The sequence below is a fragment of the Rhinatrema bivittatum genome, chromosome 9 (genome assembly GCF_901001135.1).
Source record: "Rhinatrema bivittatum chromosome 9, aRhiBiv1.1, whole genome shotgun sequence".
Classification (NCBI taxonomy): domain Eukaryota; kingdom Metazoa; phylum Chordata; class Amphibia; order Gymnophiona; family Rhinatrematidae; genus Rhinatrema; species Rhinatrema bivittatum.
In genome coordinates, this window is record NC_042623.1 from 193,849,906 (window position 1) to 193,874,895 (window position 24,990).

Consider the following 24,990-nt stretch of genomic DNA (forward strand, 5'->3'; position numbering starts at 1 on the left):
GTGAGAAGCAAGTGTTGAAGGGGTGGTGGGATTGGGTCTAGGGGGGCGGAAATGAAAAATTAAGATGGGATAGAGACATGAAGGAGTTGTTGATGTTGACAGTTTGTGTTAAACGTTTTGTATTGTATTGGTTATTCCATATACTGGTTGACCCTGCTATAGTGCGGACTCAGTGTCAGTTCATGTTTCATCCCAATAAAAATTATTTTGGAAAAAAAAAAGAAAGCCTAACAGGACACGAGGCAGGGCAAGGTAATCCTAGTAGGCTCAGAGGCTGATAAGGTAAGACAGAAAAGCCCAGTAGGGCACAGAGCATGGCAGGGAGGTCTGAGAAACTGCAGAACAAGGCCAGAAGGCCTGGAAGGGCCCAGAGCAAGGCAAGAGGCCAAGAGAGGCCACAGAGAAAGGAGGCCCGGATGGACCGCAAGGCAAGGCAGAAGGCCTGGGTAGGCCACAAGGCAAGAAAGGAGGACTGGGTAGGCCACAAGGCAAGATAGCATAGCAAGGCTAAGGTGGCCAGGTCAGGGAGCCATGGTGACTCAATGAAGAGGCACTGGTTATGAGGCTGGCTGGGTTAAGTAGAGCTAAGGCTTGGGCACTGTACAATCAGTGAGGAGATGACAGGCAAGCCAGGGAGCAAGGCTCGCTGAGGACCCCTGGTGGAGGAAAGACTTTCACACAGGAAGACTGCACAGGAGGTGAACCCGTGACAGGTCACTCGTGAAAATTTTGTAAAGAACTGGCCTCGAGTTCAGATACAGAACTTGAATCAAGATCTTCTTTCTACCATAGAAAGACAAACTGAGGGTGAGATGTTTACTCTCTAAATGGGGATACTCTCCACCCCACTGATGGAGCCAACAGGAATGGTCACTTTTAGTTAACAAAATGGTCACTTTGCAACTCCAACATTGCTCTATGCTTCAACGGTAAGAGGAAATATGGGAAAAAGGATTTGCATTCACAAATAAGCATGGAAGTAGCTTGCTTGTTGCGGCGGTTACTACCCCAAACCAAATAAGCCTGATACTTCACTTTCAATGCATATCCAGCGTAGATCTCTGCTTCAATGGCAGGGGGGGATGAAGATAAGATGATTTACATTCAGACAACTACCAACAAGGAGTAAATTGCATAGGCTGGGTAAACAAATAAGCGTGGGGGTAGCTTGCTTATTGCGGTGGTTACTACCCCTAACTAATATGGCCTGATACTTCACTTTGATGCAGCTCCAGCACTGCTCTCTACATCAAAGGCAGGGGTGGAAGGAAATTAGAACCAAAAAGTTACCAATAAGGGCCCTGACCTCAGCAGTCAGAGTAACAGATATGAGAAAAATAAGTGTGAAAGCTTGCTGGGCAGACTGGACGGGCTGTTTGGTCTTCTTCTGCCGTCATTTCTATGTTTCTATGTTAAATATCAGAAGCATCAATACAGGGAACTGTAGGACCCTCTGTACTCTATCAGGCCGATACAGTACAGTGTGCTCCGTCGGAGCGCACTGTTAGCCTGCTATTGGACACACGTTTTCCCTTACCCCTTATTCAGTAAGGGGCGGAAAACGCACGTCCAACCTGCTGAACCTAATAGCGCCCTCAACATGCAAATACATGTTGATGGCCCTATTTAGGTATTCGCGTGCAATTCAGAAAGTAAAATGTGCAGCCAAGCCGCACATTTTACTTTCAGAAATTAATGCCTACCCAAAGGTAGGTGCTAGTTTCTTCCGGCACTGGGAAAGTGCACAGAAAAGCAGTAAAAACTGCTTTTCTGTGCACCCTCCAACTTAATATCATGGCGATATTAAGTCGGAGGTCCCGAAGAGTAAAAAAAAGTTAAAAAGAAAAAAAAAATTGGAAGTCGGCCGGCAGCTGTTGTGTCGAAAACCGGACGCTCAATTTTGCCAGCGTCCGGTTTCCGAGTCCGTGGCTGTCAGTGGGCTCGGGAACAGACACCGGCAAAATTGAGCGTCGGCTGTCAAACCCGCTGACAGCCGCCGCCTCCTGTCAAAAAGGAGGTGCTAGGGACGCGCTAGTGTCCTTTTGCCCGTTTTTACCACCGGGCCTAATTTAAATACTGAAGCTCAGGGCAGGTACAGAGGTTATGGCTTCCTGCCCGAAAGGGTTTACAGTTCAAGTGAATATAACAAGTTGGAAAGTACCAGGGGAAGGATCGAGAGAGTCAGCATTCTTTCTGTCAGCCATATTGCCTCTAGCACCCCTACCCGTCTGGTGTGACTCTCCTCCTGAGCCAGCTGCCTAAGACCGGCCATGGGCCCTGAAGCCCTGGCTGTACGTGATCCATTTTTCCATCACAGTGCCCTCTGGCAACTGCGCTGCTGGGTCAGGTAGGCACACGTGTGGCCCAGCATCAGCTCCAGGGCACTGGCTACCAGTTTTGTTTGTCGCTGCCACAGTGCCTTCTGGTGTTAGCTGTACAGGGTCGGTCCTGTGCCTGTGACTGAGCGCAGGCCCCAAGGCACACAAATCCTTTTTTCTGCCACGATGCCCTCTGACGACTGCTGTTCTGCGTTGCTCGGGTATATGTGGCCAAGCACAGTCATCAGGGCTCTCTCTGCCGTTGCTGTCCTCGCCAGCACAGCACTCCTATGCGGCTCATTCTGCATCAAAGAGGCCACAGACGGACGGACAGGACCAGTACAGAAGACATTTTCTTTCAGAAAGAACACCTAAAAAAGAGGCAGATAATGTGGTGAATCCATGGACAAGGGTCCCATTTATGTACCCAGAAATGGGCCCTAGAATTACTATTTTATTTATTTATTTAGTTAGTTTTTCTATACCGGTGTTGGTCCATACCTTCACACCAGTTAACAAAGTTTCTTAAATTAATAATAACATAAAATACATAAAGAAAATAAAATACATTAAATTTCATAAAAAAAACAGGAAAATCAGTCATAAAAATACTAATGCATATATATAAAATTAAATCGTAAAATGCACCCTCTTTGTTATGTTGAATTGTGGAGGTGGGATTGGTCTGGATTGCATGGCCTCACTTGAGGCTGCATTGCTGCCCCTGCTGAGAAGGGTGCATTAATCATACAGGGCCAGGAAGTATTCTGATTGCTCATTCTCTCTTCTAGGCAGGACAGCAGTATGCAGGAAGCCTTTGGAGTGACCACACTGGAGGAGTGGCTGAAAGCCATTAAGATGACTCAGTACCAAGACAACTTTACAGCAGCGGGATATGTTACCCTTGATGCTGTGATGCACTTAAATAACAGGTGAGGGCATGTCTGATGTCTTGGGGTCAAGGTACTCCTAAGCTAATCTACAGTTAATTTAAATGCTTCACATGAGTTTATACCAGATTATACCATAAATTATTTTAGGCCATGCAATATAATTTCATTTTGTCTATTTATTTATTTATTAGATCATTTGTGTACCATATTATCTAAAATTCCAAGTGGTTAACAGAGGAAACATTCATAATAACATCACAGTCATAACAATCGTAGTAAAATCATATATATATATATATATATATATATATATATATATATATATATATATATAGATATATATATATATATATATATATATATATATATATATATATATATATATATATATATATATATATATATATATATATATATACACAAATACACACACACACCATAGGACAAAAGCTCAAAACATCAATAAAACAAGGTAAAATGGTTAAAACAAAGCAATATAAAATAACAAAAAAAAAAGGCAAGAAAACCAAATCTCTGCTTTACAGTTGCGTACAGATTCCATGCAAGAGGAAATACAATACAGCACTCACAGTCAGAGGAGATGAGGGTGTTACGCTGCGACCACTGTTGCTCACCTCCTTCTTTGCAGCTTTGACTCCGTTGGGAAGACTTGCGGCCTCCACCAGCTATCGCCGGCCTGCCTACCACTCCCGCGCCTCCCTGGATGCCGACAACCTCCATCTTGCCCTCTGAATCCCCTAGGCACGCGCGCGGGCCTACCTACGACTTAGCAATGAGTTCCCTCATTGCTGAATCTACTTCGCTCACTACGGACTTCCCGTTCCAATTCCTGCTACTTTGGCGTGAGACGCTCTGGGTACCCGCTTCCTCGTCTCTGGCTGTCCGCACTTCGGAGACCCTTTTGCCCCATTCCCCGGGGTTTCTCCTGGAACTTTCGCTACAGTGAGTACTTCCGCTCTACGGATCACTACAGTACCATCTCTAGGTCTATCCCGTGCTGTGGACCACTACCGTACCATCTCTTCTGAGGACCCTTCACTGGTGTGCTCTGCTCCACGGACCACTATCATCTCTACTGAGGAGCCTCATCAGTGTAAACCGCTCCGCGGACCATTGCCATATCTTCACTACAGAGGTATTCCCCTTGGGTATACCCCATCGCACAGACTCTTCAGGGTCTTATCTAAAACATAATATTGTACCAGCCCTTATTGAAAGTTTAATTATCCCCTTGTAGGACACTAGCTGATTAATTACTAAATTCACCTGTAAATTTAAAGTACTCTCATTCCAACTCCCTTATTATCCTAAACTTAACTAGGAACTCAATAATACTAAGATGAAGGCAACAGTGCAGCAGCAAGAGGGGGGCTTTCCAGTCTTTTGCACTGAGTGTCACATGTATGATTTTTTACCCGCCGGTGAGAGATTGTATGTGTGCACTCGGTGCAAAGAGCTCCTGGCTCTCAGGGAACGAGTCCGATCTCTGGAGGCTAGAGTAGCAGACTTGGAAGAGCTGAGGGAGACAGAGAGGTACATTGACGAGACCTTCAGGGACATAGTAGCCAAGTCCCAAATCCATTCTGGCAGCCCCAGTGCTGCCTTGGATCAGAAAGGTCTCCCAGTAGGAGAACATCACCCTGGTGTAGCAGGAAGTGATCCTGTAGCAAGGACCTGCTCTCCAGGTGATGTATTGTCCTCTCGCACTGAGGACAAATCTCCCAGGGCTACTGCCCAGGAGGGAAGGGTTAGGCCGGCCATCATAGTTGGTGATTCAATTATTAGAAATGTAGATAGCAGGGTGGCTGGTGGACGTGAGGACCGCCTGGTAACTTGCCTGCCTGGTGCGAAGGTGGCAGACCTCACGCGTCACCTAGATAGGATTATAGACAGTGCTGGGGAGGAGCCGGCTGTCGTGGTACATGTGGGCACCAACGACATAGGACAATGTGGGAGAGAGGTTCTGGAAGCCAAATTTAGGATTTTAGGTAGGAAGCTGAAATCCAGAACCTCCAGGGTGGCATTCTCTGAAATGCTTCCTGTTCCACGTGCAGGTCCCCAAAGGCAGGCAGAGCTCCAGAGTTTCAATGCGTGGATGAGACGATGGTGCAGGGAAGAGGGATTCAGCTTTGTAAGGAACTGGGGAAACTTTTGGGGAAAGGGGAGACTTTTCCGAAAGGACGGGCTCCACCTTAACCAGAGTGGAACCAAGCTGCTGGCACTAGCTTTCAAAAAGGAGATAGAGCAGCTTTTAAACTAGAACAAGGGGGAAAGCCGACAGTCAATCAGCAGTGCATGGGTCGGAGAAATGTATCCTTGAAGGATACTAATGAAACAGGAGAGTTAGGGCATCCCAACAGAGAAGTTCCATCAAAAGCAAACATGGTTCATATGCCTATATGTAAAAAATCACCAAAGCTAATGATTACCGAATTATCCCAAACAACTGAAAAGCAGGTTGTTAAAACAAGCAAAAACCACACTTTGAAATGTTTGTATGCCAATGCCAGAAGTCTAAGAAGTAAGATGGGAGAGTTAGAGTGTTTAGCAGCAAATGATGAGATTGACATAATTGGCATCACAGAGACTTGGTGGAAGGAGGATAACCAATGGGGACAGTGCTATATCAGGGTACAAATTATATCGCAATGATAGGGAGGATCAACTTGGTGGGGGTGTGGCACTTTATATCTGGGAGGGTATAGAGTCCAACAGGATAAAGATCATACAAGAGAGTAAATGCTCAGTAGAATCTATATGGGTAGAAATCCCATGTGTGTTGGGTAAGAGTATAGTGATAGGAGTATACTACCGTCCACCTGGACAAAATGGTCAGACAGATGATGAAGTGCTAAGAGAAATCAGGGAAGCAAACCAATTTGGCAGTGCAATAATAATGGGAGATTTCAATTACCCCAATATTGACTGGGTAAATGTAACATCAGGGCTTGCTAGAGACATAAAGTTCCTGGATGTAATAAATGACTGCTTCATGGAGCAATTGGTTCAGGAACCTACAAGAGAGGGAGCTATTTTAGATTTAATTCTTAGTGGAACGCAAGATTTGGTGAAAGAAGTAACGGTGGTGGGGCCACTTGGCAACAGTGATCATAACATGATCAAATTTAAACTAATAACTGGAAGGGGGACAATAAGTAAATCTGCAGCTCTAACACTAAATTTTAAAAAGGGAAACTTTGATAAAATGAGGAAAATAGTTAGAAAAAAACTGAAAGGTGCAGCTGCAAAGGTTAAAAGTGTTCAACAGGCTTGGACATTGTTTAAAAATACAATCCTAGAGGCGCAGTCCATATGTATTCCGCGCATTAAGAAAGGTGGAAGGAAGGCAAAACGATTACCGTCATGGTTAAAAGGTGAGGTGAAAGAGGCTATTTTAGCCAAAAAAACATCCTTCAAAAATTGGAAGAAGGATCCCTCTGAAGAAAATAGGATAAAACATAAGCATTGTCAAGGTAAGTGTAAAACATTGATAAGACAGGCAAAGAGAGAATTTGAAATGAAGTTGGCCATAGAGGCAAAAACTCATAATAAAACTTTTTTAAATATATCCAAAGCAAGAAACCTGTGAGGGAGTCGGTTGGACCATTAGATGACAGAGGGGTTAAAGGGGCTCTTAGGGAAGATAAGGCCATTGCAGAAAGACTAAATGAATTCTTTGCCTCTGTGTTTACTAATGAGGATGTTGGGGAGATACCAGTTCCGGAGATGGTTTTCAGGGGTGATGACTCAATCGAACTGAACGAAATCACTGTGAACCTGGAAGATGTAGTAGGCCAGATTGACAAACTAAAGAGTAGCAAATCACCTGGACCGGATGGTATGCATCCTAGGGTTCTGAAGGAACTAAAAAATGAAATTTCTGATCTATTAGTTAAAATTTGTAACCTATCATTAAAATCATCCAGTGTACCTGGACTGGAGGGTGGCCAATGTAACCCCAATATTTAAAAAAGGCTCCAGGGGCGATCCGGGTAATTATAGACCAGTGAGCCTGACTTCAGTGCCGGGAAAAATAGTGGAAACTATTCTCAAGATCAAAATTGTAGAGCATATAGAAAGACATTGTTACAGTTTTGGCTGCAGTGCAACCGCCTCACCACCAGGGGTCCCTCTAGTGCTGGCTTTCCGGACAGGCTCAGTCCATCTCCTATGTCCACTCTATGCTCTGAGTGTGCCCTTATAACCCTGCCTGACAGTTGCCTCGGTGCTTCGGCATCGAGCTCACCTGGGCTCCCTGCTCTAGCCTTGCGCGGCCTTCGTGCCTCCTTCCTCGCTGTTCTCACCTGGCCTACGGGCCTTCTGACCTGCCTGCTCTGCTTACGGTGTGTGGCCTACGGGCCTTCTGTGTATGTGCGGCCTATGGGCCTTCTGACCTGCTTGCCCTGACTACGGTGTGTGGCCTACGGGCCTTCTGTGTATGTGTGGCCTACGGGCCTTCTGACCTGCCTGCTCTACTTATGGTGTGTGGCCTACGGGCCTTCTGTATGTGTGTGGCCTACGGGCCTTCTGACCTGCCTTGCCCCGCTTATGGTGTGTGGCCTACGGGCCTTCTGTGTGTGTGTGGCCTACGGGCCTTCTGACCTGCCTTGCCCCGCTTATGGTGTGTGGCCTACGGGCCTTCTGTGTGTGTGTGGCCTACGGGCCTTCTGACCTGCCTTGCCCCGCTTATGGTGTGTGGCCTACGGGCCTTCTGTGTGTGTGTGGCCTACGGGCCTTCTGACCTGCCTTGCCCTGCTTACTGTGCCCTGACCCAGCCTGGACCCAGACACTGCCTATTGCCGCCTGCCCTGACCCAGCCTGAACTTAGACTCTGCTCCTTGCCGCCTGCCCTGACCCAGCCTGAACTAGACACTGCTTATTGCTGCCTGCCCTGACCCAGCCTGGAACCAGACACTGTTTCTAAGCTTCCTGTCCCTCTCCACCTGGAGCCACCCTGCTGGGTGGTGTTCACGCCTCCTGACCGGAGCCCAAGCGTAACAGTATGCCGAAGCCATCACATTTTCCAGGGGAAGAGATAGGTCTGTGTCCTGCCGGTGAGTCAACTTTTCACTAATTCAAGATGCCTCCTTCTTTAAAGTTTTATACCTGCAATTCCTGTCAGACTTTGAATTATCCAAGCTATCAGAACTGTCTAGCCTGTGAACTTGTTGGGCAGGAACACTGGTCATGCAATAACTGCAACAAGAAAAATGTCTCTGTCTATCAGGAGTGTTTGAACTGTCTGGCTCCTAAACCAGGGTGGTGGAAATGCTCCTGTCTTCCGTGTTTGTTACCACCAGGCAAACCCTGCCCCCGTTGTTCTGCTCTAGGACCAGCTGTGCAATTAGAAAAAGCTATCAGCTCTCCTAACCAGTATTCTGTTTCTGGCTCAACTAAAACAGACATTTTTGCTGGCAGTTTGTGGATAGAAAAACCCAGGACTTACCTGGCCAAGAAGGCTTCTGTGAGACCAGTGCTTGAGCCTCAGGAACAGGTTTCTCTCAAACGGAGAGAGTTGATTAACTCTAGCAGGGCTCTGCTGCCCACAGCTGCTGTTGAGACACTAACGAGCACATTCCCTAGACGTCCTAGAACTGCCTGTGCCTTCTCTAAACTGCTCCTCCTGAAACAAAATAAGGAGCCTCAGAGTGTGGCTCGAGGTATCAAGCCGACAGCAGTGCTACTTGAGTCTTCTATGTGCACTGCTTCAAACCTTGCTGCTCTGCCATCTGAGCCTGTTTCATCACCCCAGGGGGGGGCCAAGCCTGCTACATCACCCCAAGAGGGGGCCAAGCCTGCTGCATCGCCCCAAGAGGGGGCCAAGCCTGCTACATCGCCCCAAGAGGGGGCCAAGCCTGCTGCATCGCCCCAAGAGGGGGTCAAGCCTGCTGCATCGCCCCAAGAGGGGGTCAAGCCTGCTGCATCGCCCCAAGAGGGGGCCAAGCCTGCTGCATCGCCCCAAGAGGGGGCCAAGCCTGCTGCATCGCCCCAAGAGGGGGCCAAGCCTTCTGCATCGCCCCAAGAGGGGGTCAAGCCTGCTGCATCGCCCCAGGAAGGGGCCAAGCCTGCTGCATCGCCCCAGGAGGGGGCCAAGCCTGCTGCCTCGCCCCAAGAGGGGGCCAAGCCTGCTGCATCGCCCCAAGAGGGGGCCAAGCCTGCTGCATCGCCCCAGGAGGGGGTCAAGCCTGCTGCATCGCCCCAAGAGGGGGCCAAGCCTGCTGCATCGCCCCAGGAGGGGGCCAAGCCTGCTGCATCGCCCCAGGAGGGGGCCAAGCCTGCTGCATCGCCCCAAGAGGGGGTCAAGCCTGCTGCATCACCCCAGGAAGGGGCCAAGCCTGCTGCATCGCCCCAGGAGGGGGCTAAGCCTGCTGCATCACCCCAGGAGGGGGTCAAGCCTGCTTCATCGCCCCGAGAGGGGTCCGATCCTGTTACAACGCCCGGAGAGGTGTTCCAGCCTGCTGTTTCATCCCGAGAGGGGCCCGAACCTGCTGCACTACCCCGAGAAGAGCCTGCTAAACCGGTCCTGCTGCCACCCCCGGAGGGGCTCAAACCGGTACCACTAACAGACTTTCTAACTCAGCCATCTGAGCCTGTTGAATGGCTCCAGCTGTTGTTGCCCTCGGAGGGGCCAGATCTCATCTTTGAGTACCCCCTGCTAAGATGGGACCCAGGAGGAGGGGGAGGCCTTGAGGAGGGGGTACTGTTACAGTTTTGGCTGCAGTGCAACCGCCTCACCACCAGGGGTCCCTCTAGTGCTGGCTTTCCGGACAGGCTCAGTCCATCTCCTATGTCCACTCTATGCTCTGAGTGTGCCCTTATAACCCTGCCTGACAGTTGCCTCGGTGCTTCGGCATCGAGCTCACCTGGGCTCCCTGCTCTAGCCTTGCGCGGCCTTCGGGCCTTTCCTTGCGCGGCCTTCGGGCCTCCTTCCTCGCTGTTCTCACCTGGCCTACGGGCCTTCTGACCTGCCTGCTCTGCTTACGGTGTGTGGCCTACGGGCCTTCTGTGTATGTGCGGCCTATGGGCCTTCTGACCTGCTTGCCCTGACTACGGTGTGTGGCCTACGGGCCTTCTGTGTATGTGTGGCCTACGGGCCTTCTGACCTGCCTGCTCTACTTATGGTGTGTGGCCTACGGGCCTTCTGTATGTGTGTGGCCTACGGGCCTTCTGACCTGCCTTGCCCCGCTTATGGTGTGTGGCCTACGGGCCTTCTGTGTGTGTGTGGCCTATGGGCCTTCTGACCTGCCTTGCCCCGCTTATGGTGTGTGGCCTACGGGCCTTCTGTGGGTGTGTGGCCTACGGGCCTTCTGTGGGTGTGTGGCCTACGGGCCTTCTGACCTGCCTTGCCCCGCTTATGGTGTGTGGCCTATGGGCCTTCTGTGTGTGTGTGGCCTACGGGCCTTCTGACCTGCCTTGCCCTGCTTACTGTGCCCTGACCCAGCCTGGACCCAGACACTGCCTATTGCCGCATGCCCTGACCCAGCCTGAACTTAGACTCTGCTCCTTGCCGCCTGCCCTGACCCAGCCTGAACTAGACACTGCTTATTGCTGCCTGCCCTGACCCAGCCTGGAACCAGACACTGTTTCTAAGCTTCCTGTCCCTCTCCACCTGGAGCCACCCTGCTGGGTGGTGTTCACGCCTCCTGACCGGAGCCCAAGCGTAACAGACATGATTTAATGGGACATAGTCAACATGGATTTACCCAAGGGAAGTCTTGCCTAACAAATCTGCTTCATTTTTTTGAAGGGGTTAATAAACATGTGGATAAAGGTGAACCGGTAGATGTAGTGTATTTGGATTTTCAGAAGGCGTTTGACAAAGTCCCCCATGAGAGGCTTCTACGAAAACTAAAAAGTCATGGGATAGGAGGCAATGTCCTTTCGTGGATTACAAACTGGTTAAAAGACAGGAAACAGAGAGTAGGATTAAATGGTCAATATTCTCAGTGGAAAAGGGTAAACAGTGGAGTACCTCAGGGATCTGTATTGGGACCGGTGCTTTTCAATATATATATATAAATGATCTGGAAAGGAATACAACGAGTGAGGTTATCAAATTTGCGGATGATACAAAATTATTCAGAGTAGTTAAATCACAGGCAGACTGTGATACATTACAGGAGGACCTTGCAAGACTGGAAGATTGGGCATCCAAATGGCAGATGAAATTTAATGTGGACAAGTGCAAGGTGTTGCACATAGGGAAAAATAACCCTTGCTGTAGTTACACGATGTTAGGTTCCATATTAGGAGCTACCACCCAGGAAAAAGATCTAGGCATCATAGTGGATAATACTTTAAAATCGTCGGCTCAGTGTGCTGCAGCAGTCAAAAAAGCAAATAGAATGTTAGGAATTATTAGAAAGGGAATGGTTAATAGAATGGAAAATGTCATAATGCCTCTGTATCGCTCCATGGTGAGACCGCACCTTGAATACTGTGTACAATTCTGGTCGCCGCATCTCAAAAAAGATATAGTTGCGATGGAGAAGGTACAGAGAAGGGCAACCAAAATGATAAAGGGGATGGAACAGCTCCCCTATGAGGAAAGGCTGAAGAGGTTAGGGCTGTTAAGCTTGGAGAAGAGACGGCTGAGGGGGGATATGATAGAGGTCTTTAAGATCATGAGAGGTCTTGAACGAGTAGATGTGACTCGGTTATTTACACTTTCGAATAATAGAAGGACTAGGGGACATTCCATGAAGTTAGCAAGTAACACATTTAAGACTAATTGGAGAAAATTCTTTTTCACTCAACGCACAATAAAGCTCTGGAATTTGTTGCCAGAGAAGGTAGTTAGTGCAGTTAGTGTAGCTGGGTTCAAAAAAGGTTTGGATAAGTTCTTGGAGGAGAAGTCCATTAATGGCTATTAATCATTTATACTTAGGGAATAGTCACTGCTATTAATTGCATCAGTAGCATGGGTTCTTCTTAGTGTTTGGGTAATTGCCAGGTTCTTGTGGCCTGGTTTTTGGCCTCTGTTGGAAACAGGATGGGCTTGATGGACCCTTGGTCTGTCCCAGCATGGTAATTTCTTATGTTCTTATGTTCTCTGTGTCTTTCTCCTGCACTTCCCGCTTCACGGGCAGTGCCTCTCTCTCTGTCTGACGTCCGCTGAGACCTCGCCTGCCGACGGTGAGGCTCACAGCGCTCCTCCCTGTAGGCGGTACCATCTCTCACCTTGGCCCAGGGCCCACACACCTACAAATCCTAACAGAGGGGATCTGAAGACGGAGAGCGAGAGACACTGGGATATGTTGCCTGTGTAGATAAACACAATAGAAACAGGACAGACCTGTCACCTTAGATCAGACTTGTTTTATTTGCATAGCAATAGTTAAAAAAAAGCCCAACTCTGGCCGAGTTTCGCACATTGGCTGAAATGTATCAATGAATCAACAAATATAAATAAGAGGACATTGCACAAATCAATATACATATAAAAAATAAATAAAATAATTGTATATATATAAGATAATTAATATTTTAAAAACTCACAAGGGATGACATTAAATAATAAATATACAAATATACATAAAAATACGCACACAAAATCAAAATACAGAAGTACGCACCAAATGTTAATAAATAAATGAAATTGCCATAGCTCTTTATATGTAATTATTAATGTACTTTTATTTATTTATTAACATTTGGTGCATACTTCTGTATTTTGATTTTGTGTGTGTATTTTTAGGTATATTTGTATATTTATTTTTTAATGTCAATCCTTATGTGTTTGACATTATCGCTGGAGGGAGGGACAATGAGTAAAACTCTACTTTTACTATAACTTTAAGAATGAAGAAATCTGAAAGAAACTAAAAGGAATAGTTGCAAAGGTTAAAAGTTTGCATGAGGTGTGACATTCTTTAAAAATAAGCTCCTGGAAGTCTAGGTAAGCAAGCTGTTTTTAAAATGAGCACGCATGCACCCAAGCAAGCGTGTCTCGGCGCATGAGCAGAGACAACACTGCCGTTTTAAATCATGCTGCACTTGCACACATTGGGCATAATTTTCAAAAGTGTTTACACGTGTAAAACTGGGTTTTACATGTATAAATGCACTTTGCTCGTACAAGTGGGCTTTTGAAAATGGCTACAATAGTATGTTACATTTACACACGTGACTCCTTTGAAAATTCATCTGATATGTTTTAAAATACACCTCCCGCACATATGTGCATGCCTAACTTTAAGAGATTGCTTGAGAAAACGTATTTCGCGTATCTTTCCTAGGACTTTGCCGTTTTTTACGCGTGTATATAGGTGATTGTTTCCAGTTAGTCCAGCAGTTTGTCCCTATCTCACAGACACCCTCCTTCCCTCTCTGACACACATACCCCCTTCTCTTTCTCTCTCACCCAGACACACACACAAACACTTCCTTCCTCCCTCCCCTCTGCCAGACAGACACATACACCCTACCCTCCCTCCCATTCTCTGACACTCTCCCTCTCTCTCCTAGACACAAACACACACTCCCTGTCTCCCAGACATGCACACTCCTGATTTCCTTCTCTCCCAGACACACATACTTTCCCTCCCTTTCTTTCTCCCACATATACACAAATCCTTCATGCCTCTCTCTCTTCCCTACCCTACCCTCCCTCCCACTCTCTCTCCCTGACACACACACCTTCCCTCCCTCTTTGAGAGACATACACACAGTCTTCCCTTTTTCTGTCTCTCAAACACACAACCTTTCCTCCCAGACACAAAAACACAATCACACCCTCCCTACCAAACACACACATACCTTCTCTGTCACTCCCAGACATACGCATTAGGGATGTGCAGAGGGACGCCATATGTTGCATTCAGGATTCGTATTCGTCGGGGGGCAGATACGTTGCATTCGGCAAGGGGGCTCCTCGATACATTCTATACAATTCCTGTTCGTTTCCCCGCTAAAATTAAATTAGCTACAACCTCCCACACACTCCTGACCCCCCCCCAAGACTTACCAAAACTCCCTGGTGGTCCAGCGGGGGGTCCGGGAGCCATCCAATGCACTCACACCCTCGGCTGCCGGTTTCAAAATGGCACCGATAGCCTTTGACCTACTATGTCACAGGGGCTACCGGTGCCATTGGTCAGCCCCTGTCACATGGTAGGAGCACAAGATGGCACCAATGGCCATGTGACAGGGGCTGACCAATGGCACCGGTAGTAAGGGCAAAGGCTATTGGCAGCCGACGGCCCGAGTGCAGGAGATTGTTCCCGGACCCCCGCTAGACCACCAGGGACTTTTGGAAAGTCTTGGGGGACCCTCCTGACCCCCACAAGACTTGCCAAAAGTCCAGCGGGGGTCCAGGAGCGACCTCCTGCACTCCGGCCGTTGGTTGCCAGTATTCAAAATGGCGCCAATAGCCTTTGCCCTCACCGCCATGTGATGGTGCCATTGGCCGGATCCTGTCACATGGTAGGAGCACAAGATGGTGCCGATGGCCATGTGACAGGGGCTGACTAATGGCACCGGTAGCCCCTGTGACATAGTAGGTCAAAGGCTATCGGCGCCATTTTGAAACCGGCAGCCGAGGGTGTGAGTGCAGGGGATGGCTCCCGGACCCTCCGCTGGACCACCAGGGAGTTTTGGTAAGTCTTGGGGGGGTCAGGAGGGTGGGGGGGGTTGTAGTTAATTTAATTTTAGTAGGGAAACGAATAGGAATTGACGGATAGCTTGTGTCAGGGAGGCCCCCTTGCCGAATGCAAAGTATCTGCCCCCCAACGAATATGAATCCCCAATGCAACGTATGGCGTCGGCCCCTGTGACATAGTGAGGGCAAAGGCTATCTGCGCCATTTTGAATACTGGCAACCGACGGCCGGAGTGCAGGAGGTTGCTCCTGGACCCCCGCTGGACTTTTGGCAAGTCTTGTGGGGGTCTAGAGGGTCCCTCAAGACTTGCCAAAAGTCCCTGGTGGTCCAGCGGGGGTCTGGGAGCGATCTCCTGCACTCGGGCCGTCGGCTGCCAGTAATCAAAACTGTGCCGATAGCCTTTGCCCTTACTATGTCACAGGGGCTACTGGTGCCATTGGTCAGCCCCTGTCACATGGTAGGAGCGCAAGATGGCGCCAGCCATCCAGTGCTCCTACCATGTGACAGGGTCCGGCCAATGGCACGGATACCCTGTCACATGGTAAGGGCAAAGGGCCATCGGCGCCATTTTGATTAGTGGCAGCCGACGGCCCGGGAACGGGAGATCGCTCCAGGGACCCCCACTGGACCACCAGGTACCTGTAAAAAGTTTTTGGGGGTGTCGGGAGAGTGGGGGAAGCTAAGGAATTAGTTTTAAAGGGTCGGGTGGGTTTAGGGGTTATTTTTGTGTGCCGTTTTTCCCGCCCTCCCCCAAAATGATAAGAGAACCCCCACGATCAATATCGTGGGGTTTTCCTATCATTTTGGGGGAGCCCCCGATTTCTGACGATTTTGAAAATATCGTCAGATATTTTCAATCGTCCAAAGCCCGATTCACATCCCTATTGTGGAGAAAACGTTTTGGTAAGAGTATGAATGTTGTGTCATGGATGGTTGGTGTTTTTAAAGAGATGGGAATAATTCAGCACCCACCATACTATTAACATTTTGTAATACAATTGATAACCAAGGAAAAATTATTTTTGGTAAAAGTATTGTTATAATGCAAACATATAGAAGTTAATGTGAGGAGTTGTAAATGGCATATAAGCCATAGGGAAATAACAGCAAGAGATATATGTGTGCAGCTGTTAAACAAATTGACATAATTGGAGTGTCCAATTGTAAGTTTGTAGTTGTTTTTAATGGTATGAGTGTGAGTGAATGAAGTGAAGGGTAGTGTGAAATCCATGTGACACATTTTATGGTATATGTCATAGTTATTTGAAAATAAAGTTTGGTAACTCTCTTATATGAATGTTCATGTTGTAACTTTATTGCTTGCCAGCTTACTGAATATGGAACTCATAGTTGTGAAACTCAACTGTACATTTCTCTGACTGCTCGTGCTTGGAATATTAATATTGCCTTTTTATTTTTTTTGTTTCCCAGCGAACTCAATAAAATGGGGATCACACAGGTCAGCCAGCAGAAGAAAATCCTTGGTAGCATACAGAGCCTCCATGTTCATGGGAGCCAGGTGCACGTATAGCATCACACACACTACTGTCGCTCCCGGCCCCCAGAATGGAACCTGCAGCCCATCACTAGAAGCGACATTTTTATACCATCCAATAACAGTTTTACTGTTCACCAACTTTCTGGAGCCGCACACCAAACCCTCGGCAGACGAGAACTGGCCTAGGGCAAGGCCCCATCACTGGGCATGTGCTTGGGATTCCATTACTTTTTCACAGTACGGCTTTATGAGACGAGTCCCTGTGGGTATTTCTTGGAAGGGTGGAGGAGGGAGGGAGGGAGGGAGGGCAGGGAACGGTATCTTACATTTAATGAATCAGGTAAAGCAAGCGAGTCCCCGAGAGCCTGTAGTGGCTTCTACTCCATAAGGGTACTTGGAGGCAGTTAGATGGATTTCTAAACCTGGCCATAGCAAATTGGATTGACCTAATGCCTGACAATGTTGGAATTCATGAGTAGAACCACAAAAGGGTTCCTCCATCAGACGTCCAGGTTTATGCAGGCTCTGGGGGTAAAGCCCCTCGTTTTTCTGCAGATGGCCTGTGGGATTTCTTGTCTGCCCTATATACAAAACTTGGGAAAGGAAGCCAATCTAGAAGAGATTTACAGATAACAACCGGCTCAGGTGCAGCTACGTTCCGTATGAATAAGGTGTAAGGGGGGACATGTTAAGAATTTGAAATACCCCAAATGTTTCAAATGTCAGATGCTTCTTGTAACTTGCATAAATGCACAGCACGGTCTGTGAATAAAGGCTGTTACAGAAAATGTCCATCAAGCCTGCTACATTGATTTTAGACTTCACTTTGTTCAGCTGTGTACCCTGTATGGTTAGCTATCTCCCTCAGTTTGTTTATTTGATTTATAGTCTTCCTTTCAGCCTCTTCAAAGCGGATTACATTTAGGTATTGTAGGTTAATTCTCTGTCCTACAGGGCTCACAATCTAACTTTGTACATGAGCCAATGCAGGGTGAAGCGACTTACCCAAGGTCACAGGGGGCAGCAGTGGGATTTGAATCCAGACTTCCCTGGTTCATGACTTGCTGCTCTAACCGCCAGGCTACTCCTCCATAGAAACTCCACTATCATAAAGTCAATGTATCATCTCTTGGGATCTGCAGAATTTTGCAGAAATACTCTGATATAGACTTGGAAAGTTAGGCAACACAAACAGAATTTCCATAACAATTTAGATTTATAATTTTCTAGAAAGTTTTCAGCAGGAGTATTAGATATATGGTGTGCATAAGGAGGTCTATGTCAGACACCATCCGGATAGCAAAGTTAGCCGGATAAACTTTATAATAACTTACAGGCCGATACAGTACAGTGCGCTCCGACGGCATCCGTCCGAGGTCTTCTGAGGGACGAGGAAGAGGTCAGCAGCAGTAGGAGTTGATGGTCTGATCCAGACGAGGCAGCGTCCCGGAGATCCGGGCGCCAAAGAGAACAGAAGGCAGACAGGGGGCGCCCAAGTAAGAACAGGCCGAAGCCTATAAGGCCAAATCCAGAGTGAAAAATGAAAGGAGCATTGTCAAGCAGGCTGAAGTCAGGGCAGGCGGCAGGCAAGTAAGAGTGGCAAGTCAAACTTGGGTCAAAACCAGAGGTCAGTGAGAGAATAGTCAGGCAAGGCAGAGGTCAAACCAGAAGGCAATCAGTAGCATAGTCAGGCGAAGCAGTGGTCAGATCCAGGAGACAATCAGTAGCGTGGTCAAGTGAAGCAGTGGTCAGATCCAGGAGACAATCGGTAGCGTGGTCAGGCGAAGCAGTGGTCAGATCAAGGAGACAATCAGCGTGGTCAGGCGAAGCAGTGGTCAGATCCAGGAGACAATCAGTAGCGTGGTCAGGGGAAGCAATGGTCAGATCAAGGAGACAATCAGTAGCGTGGTCATGGGAAGCAGTGGTCAGATCTAGGAGTCAGTCAGTAACAACAAGCAGGGTAAACATAGGAGCAGGAACAGGTACCAGGATCAGGAACAAGAATGGAGATGAACCAGGAACATGGAGATATCGCAGGGAGAAGCAACTAAGCAGACGCCTAGTGTGGAGACCTGTTGCCAAGGCAGGGAAGCACTGGCTGGGCCCAGCCTTATATACCGGGACCCAGTGATGTCATCATCCAGGGCCGCGGATTGGATTCCCGCCGTGGCCCCTAGGGAGGGACACGGCGCGAGATGGTGGTGTCTCCCCGCAGACCACACGGGGAGGCCTGCCTCGGAGCTGGGAGCATGGGGAGTGGCCCGGAGTCGGAGGAGGCGGCCCCTGGCTGCAAAGGAAACTGAACCAGGCGCTGGAGCAGGAAAACGGGGGTAAGGGGGCCTGGCTGCGGGCCTGCTGTGGCTGGCACACACAACAGTCCCCCCCCCCCCTTACGCCCCCCTCTTGGAGGTCTGGGTTTTTCCGGATGGGCACGATAAAACTGCACAAGGAGTCTCTTGTCCAAGATGTTGTGTTCTGCCTCCCAAGAGTTTTCTTCTGGGCCATAACCCTCCCATGAGAGGAGGTACTTGTTACGGTCCCGGGCCGTGCCTGGGTCCCCTTCACTCACCTCGGGGCCGGCCCGGGTCACTGCAACGTCTTCCCGGACGACAAGGCCTGTCCCTGTCTCTGCCGCAACGCTCCCTCCTCGAGGGAGACACCGTCGATCCGCCATGCCTGGCGCGCACGCACAGGGGCTCCAGCTTTAAAGGAGCCAGCGTGGGAAAGGAAGGAGCAGCCCACAGATGACGTCAGATGCTGCAGGGTTATTTAAACCCTGCAGCTAGGTCCATACGTTGCCTTGCAACGAAGTTCACTCTTCTTGAGAGTTAAGAGTTGCTGCTTTGACTACTGGACCAAGGTAGGGTTGACGCTACCCGCAGGGCAAGCCCTATGGGTCACCACTGTCAGCAGGCGGAGCTGGCTGACTGACGGAGGCCAGCTGGAGCTTCGTCAATACCAGCCCTCGTTCCCTGCAGGTTGAGCCCTTGGGTACCGGGGCCGGCTGGAATTAGGTGGGCCTCCATGCGAGATCTTCTGAAGGACAACGAGGTCAGACAGGGATCAGCGGCGGTAGGAGTTGATGGTCCGATCTGGACGAGGCGGAGTCCTGGAGACCCGGGCACCAAAGAGAACAGAAGGCAGACAGGGGGCGCCCGAGTAAGAACAGGCCAAAGCCTGAAAGGCCAAGTCCAGAGTGAAATTGAAAGAAGCGTCGTCAAGCAGGCTGAAGTCAGGGCAGGCGGCAGGCAAGGAAGAGTGGCAAGATAAGCGTGGGTCAAAACCAGACGTCAGCGAGAGAATAGTCAGGCAAGGCAGACGTCAAACCAGAAGGCAATCAGTAGCATAGTCAGGCAAAACAGTGGTCAGATCCAGGAGACAATCAGTAGCGTGGTCAGCCGAAGCAGTGGTCAGATCCAGGAGTCAGTCAGTAACAACAAGCAGAGTAAACAAGGAACACAGGAGCAGGAACAGATACCAGGATCAGGAACGGAGATGAATCAGGAACCAGGAACATGGAGATATCGCAGGGAGAAGCAACAAAGCACACGACTAGCGTGGAGACCGTTTGCCAAGGCAGGGAAGCACTGGCTGGGCCCAGCCTTATATACCAGGACCCAGTGATGTCATCATCCGGGGCCGCGGGTTGGATTCCCACCGCGGCCCCTTCAAAAGGAGAACAGACGCATGTGCACGTGCCTAGGGAGGGATGCGGCGCGAGATGGCGTCGTCTCCCCGCGGACCACGCAGGGAGGCCCGCCACGGAGCTGGGACATCCACTGCGGTGCTGGGAGCACAGGCAGCAGCCCATAGTTGGAGAAGGCGGCCCCGGCCACAGGGGAAGCTGAACCAGGCAAACAGGGGTAAGAGTGCCTGGCCGCAGGCCTGCCGCCGCCAGCACACGCAACAGCCTAACTTTAGGACAAGTCTACGAGCCAACCAGACTTAGCCAGTTAAGCTGTCTGGCTAACTTGGAATAATGAAATTAGGCAGTTAACTTAATTAACTCAACTCTTCCCAGTTAAGCCCCTGGAATGCCCCTAACTGGCCTAGATTTATCTAAAAGCAGTAAATATTGCATGCAATATAAAAAAGGGCATGGTAATAGCCTATTTATCACACTGGGGTAGATTTTCAAACCGTGCGAATTGGCGTACTTTTGCTGGCGCATCAGGCGCCAGCAAAAGTACGCGGGATTTTAGTAGATACACGCGTATCCGCTAAAATCCTGGATCGGCGCGCGCAAGGCTATCTATTCTGTATAGCCGGCGCGCGCCGAGACGCGCAGCCTACCCCCGTTCCCTCTGAGGCCGCTCCGAAATCGGAGCGGCCTCGGAGGGAACTTTCTTTTGCCCTCCCCTCACCTTCCCCTCCCTAACCCACCCGCCCGGCCCTGTCTAAACCCCCCCCCTTACCTTTGTCGGGGGATTTACGCCTCCCGGAGGGAGACGTTAATCCCCGCGCGCCAGCAGGCCGCTAGCGCGCCGGGACGCGACCTGGGGGCGGGTACGGAGGGCGCGAACACGCCCCCGGGCCGCAACCACGCCCCCGGGCCCGCCCCCAAAACGCTGCCGACACGCCCCCAAAATGCCGCGCCGACCGGGCCCGCCCCCCTCGCCAAACCCCGGGACTACGCGAGTCCCGGGGTCTGCTCGCGCCGGTGCGCCTATTGAACATAGGCGCACCGGCGAGCATGGCTCTGAAAATCCGCCCCACTGTGCGTTATCTTAGTGCTTCGCATAGGTATTAACGCAAAATGAGTTAACTTTTTGCACTTGCGGTAATACCACAATAATACCAAAGTGCTTATTTCACCACTGGGGGGGGGGGGGGGGGGGGGGGGGGGGGAGAGAGAGAGAGCTTTATCAAGCTAGGTTGAGAGAACATTGTACAAATCTCATCTTTGTGTGAATTTCCTCACTCCAAATGACATCAAATCATCACAAGAGAGCACTGTTCTGTTCATACATCTCACTCTGCATGTCAAAGTGGCCCGTAACCCCTACACTACTACCTAAACCTCACCTCGAGTTACAAGGTGGGCCTCTTATAGAGGTTTAAATACCTAACTACTAGAAGGCCCTTATAGCTAGGCTGGCTCGCTCTCTCACTCATATTTCAGACCTTTCCCAGCCTAAAAATGCATAACACTGACCCCCTTAGCCGGCCAGAATTTAGCCAGTTAGGTGCCCAAATATTGATTTAGCTGACAAATTTCTGAGTTAGCTGGCTAAATGCTTCTGAATATGGACCTCAAAGTATCTAAAACCAGATGCCAGATTGCTTTATTCCTTTCCCGAAGTAGAAAGAGCACCCTGTAATTATGGCCTACTTTCCTAGTCTATCTTTTCTAAAGTAAGCCTCTCTAATGTTGGCATATGTTAGGATTACCTGACTGCTCCAGGCTATCTGAGAAAGATTGAGTTAAATTGAATTTTTGGACTTGTAGTTCCAATTCTCAGAAAAAAAAAAAGAACTACCAGTCCATAGATGCAATGTGGCAGAACCAGGACTGACTCATATTGTCTCTCATATCATGGAGTCATCTGATAGCCCTAGGATCATTGGGATAGGTAATAGTTAAATGTTTAATCTGTATATGGATTGGAGATAACCTTATACAATTATGGACCATTTTAGCCCATTGATGTATAGTGTGCATTTGGGACTAGATTTGGAGATTCATGTAATCTCAGGGCCTTTGCGATACAAAATGCACAAAACCAATTTTAGCGTGAGCTCACAACAATACTTAATGGGTATGTTAAAAGGCAAAAGATTTAATATGCTCATGGTAAAAAAATAAAAGAACCAGGATGCTCACACTATTCTCAAGAACAGAAACCCAAAAGTGCATTGGCTGATTAGCATGAGAGTGCTACTTGCCACTTAACTGGGCATGCTAAGTTCTCTTTTCCTGTTCGTTCCACTTGCTGGCTTTCAAAGGCTATATAACTACACCTGGTTCATGGGGGATGTGTGTCAGTGCTGAGAGAAACTCTAATCTAATTTTATAGTTGTATTCTGCATCTTCAGTCCTGTAGGATTTGCCAAAATGGTTTACAGCATATAAAATACAATTTATAAATATAAACTAAATAAAACAATTCATAAATATAAACTAAATAAAAAATATTCCAATAATTTAAATATAGTTTATACAAAAAAGTTTAAAATAATTCTTAAGCATATAAAAATAATACAGTAATAACAAAACCCTGAATCCCAGCTAAATCTCATGCCCTACTCTCACTAATGGAAGAATCAGCTGAGTCATAAAAAATATAATGAATGTAATTACAAAATATAAACACAGCATAAAAATTAAATTACAAAACCAAAATTGAAGCTACCCCAATCAGAACAGACAAACACTGCCAACAAACTACCCCCCAGCCTTCAAAACACCCACTGCTCAATACTACCTATCCATAAAGAAAGAGTATATGACGTAATCACTCCCTGAGCACTTTCCCCAAGTGGCGATCTCCTTTGAGACACGCCACCCAGAGCCATCCCGCCTCCACTGTGTGGCCCGAGCCACCTTTTCAGGCTGGCCCATGATAAAGGCAGTGGGAAGGGGGTGTAAGTAGGAGCATTCCTCTCGGCAGGCTAGTCAGGAGCAGAAACAAAAAAAGGCATCCAATGGCCACCCTCCTGCGAGGGAGCAAGATGCCAGCAAGCTCCTGTTGCACCGGACTTGGTTTCACATCGACATACATTTGCCTTGTGTAAAGAAAGGTGGATTTTTTTTTTTTTTAAGGGCTCTAGTCCGTGTGTCTCCTCTGTCGCAGCCCTCTCTCCCTATGTCTCCCCATCCTGCTGATGCCCTTGTATATTTGGGGGTAGGGAGTAGGACTGAGGGGGGGGACAACTTGCTAGTCACGTGCCCTTTGGAATGGTATTTTTCCCTGCCCGAGAGGCCTGCTTGCTCCAAGGACGAGGGCTGGGACCCTCATGAAAAAGACGGTCATGGACGGACTTTTAAATGCCAGGGGAGCAAGGGGAGGGGGGGAGTGCGTGCAGATTTAAGCGGTTCAATCAAACACTACATGACATGCTCAAAACCCTGGTAGTCGAGAAGACGAGAAGGTGGACCAAGTATCTTCCAGAGATAATCTATCTATATAAATAAAAATGTAAAATAGTTTGTACGTAATTGATAATCTCAGAAACTACTGCACCAATTGCTTTCAAATTTGGACACAACCTTGCTTTCACTTTCGGCAAGGTTCTTCTCTATCTAGATTACATAGATGTCACACGGTTAAAGAAAAAAACATGTTTTTACATGTGTGTGGGGAAAACAGCGACATCTGTTGGACAGACGTGCAACACACGCTATCTACCTTGGGAAATGAAGCTGCTGTACTGCGCATGCGCGGGCAGGAGCGCACGTCGCGCACAGCGGGACCAACATGGCGCTGGGAGGAGCAGCAGCGGCAGACCGGCGGCAATATCGGGCGTGGTGGTGTCGGCCGGCCGAACTTCGACACCTGGGAGGAGCTGCAGCGGTGATCTGGTATGGCTCACGTGCACGACAGGGAGGGATCCTCGCTGACCTCGCGCCTTCGGGAGCGGGCCACGCAGAACCGCACAAGAGGGAGAGGGACGGGGGAGGGGGGGCAGCTGGGAGGGCATTGCGAGCGGGAGGGGATCAGAATCAGGGAAGGAGATTGAGAGAGGGTGCGGTGTCACTGACAAAAGGGTAGGGAGTAGGCGGGGAGAGGTGACAGTGAGGGGAGGGTGAATGAAGGGGGCGGTGAGCGTCAGGGGAGAGACACAGAGGGGAGAGGTGAGTGTGAGGGGTGAGAGTTGGAGTGGGGACAGGGGAATGAAGGGGGGGTTAGTGACCAAAGGGGGAGGGGTGAGTGAGAGGGGAGAGAGTTGGAGTGGGGACAGGGGAGGAAAAAGGGGGGTGAGTGACCAAGGCGGAGGACGATGTGTGACTGAGGTATATGAGCAAGGGGAAGCAGTGGTGGTATGGGCAGCCGAGCTACAATAGCTGGGAGGAGCGACAGCGGCAATATCAAGCAGCTGAGGTGCATGCCAGGGAGGGATCCCCGGAGACCTCCCGTTTCCATGAGCGGTCCACGCTGAGAGCACAAGAGGGAGAGGGAAGGGGGTATGGATGAGCTGGGAGGGGATTGAGAGAGGGTGGGGAGTGACTGAGGAAGGGTAGGGAGAATGAGGTGAGGTGAGAGGGAAGGGGAGTGGGAAGGGGAGGGAGTATGAGGGGGGAGCTGAGAGTGAGGGAAGGGAGTTTGAGTGGGGACAGGGGAGGGAAGGAGGAGTGAGTGACCAAGAGGGAGGAGGATGAGTGACTGAGGTAAATGAGCAAGGGGAAGGGGGATTGAGGAAAAATAACCAGACTGAGCCACTGCAATGCGTGGCCCGGTACAGCTAGTGATGACATATAATGGAAATGTGCACAGTCCAATGGGATACTACTCATTGGACTGTGCACTTAGAGAAGATAAGGCCATCGCGGAAAGATTAAATGATTTCTTTGCTTCAGTGTTTACTGAACAGGATGTTGGGGAGGTACCCGTAATGGAGAAGGTTTTCATGGGTAATGATTCAGATGGACAATCAAATCACGGTGAACCTAGAAGATGTGGTAGGCCTGATTGACAAACTGAAGAGTAGTAAATCACCTGG

At 49.1% G+C, this 24,990-nt stretch overlaps 1 protein-coding gene across 1 annotated transcript in view; it reads left to right on the forward strand.

Moving 5' to 3' along the window:
- The window catches only part of LOC115099211 (ephrin type-A receptor 3-like), a 272,744-nt gene extending 256,142 nt beyond the window's left edge, over nt 1-16,602 (forward strand). Inside the window, exons 14-15 of the mRNA XM_029616650.1 lie at nt 3,110-3,250; nt 16,263-16,602. Of these exons, the coding sequence (XP_029472510.1) occupies nt 3,110-3,250; nt 16,263-16,362 (241 nt within the window). The 3' untranslated portion in view covers nt 16,363-16,602. The remainder of the gene's footprint in view (nt 1-3,109; nt 3,251-16,262) is intronic.
- The last annotated feature ends 8,388 nt before the right edge of the window (nt 16,603-24,990 follow it).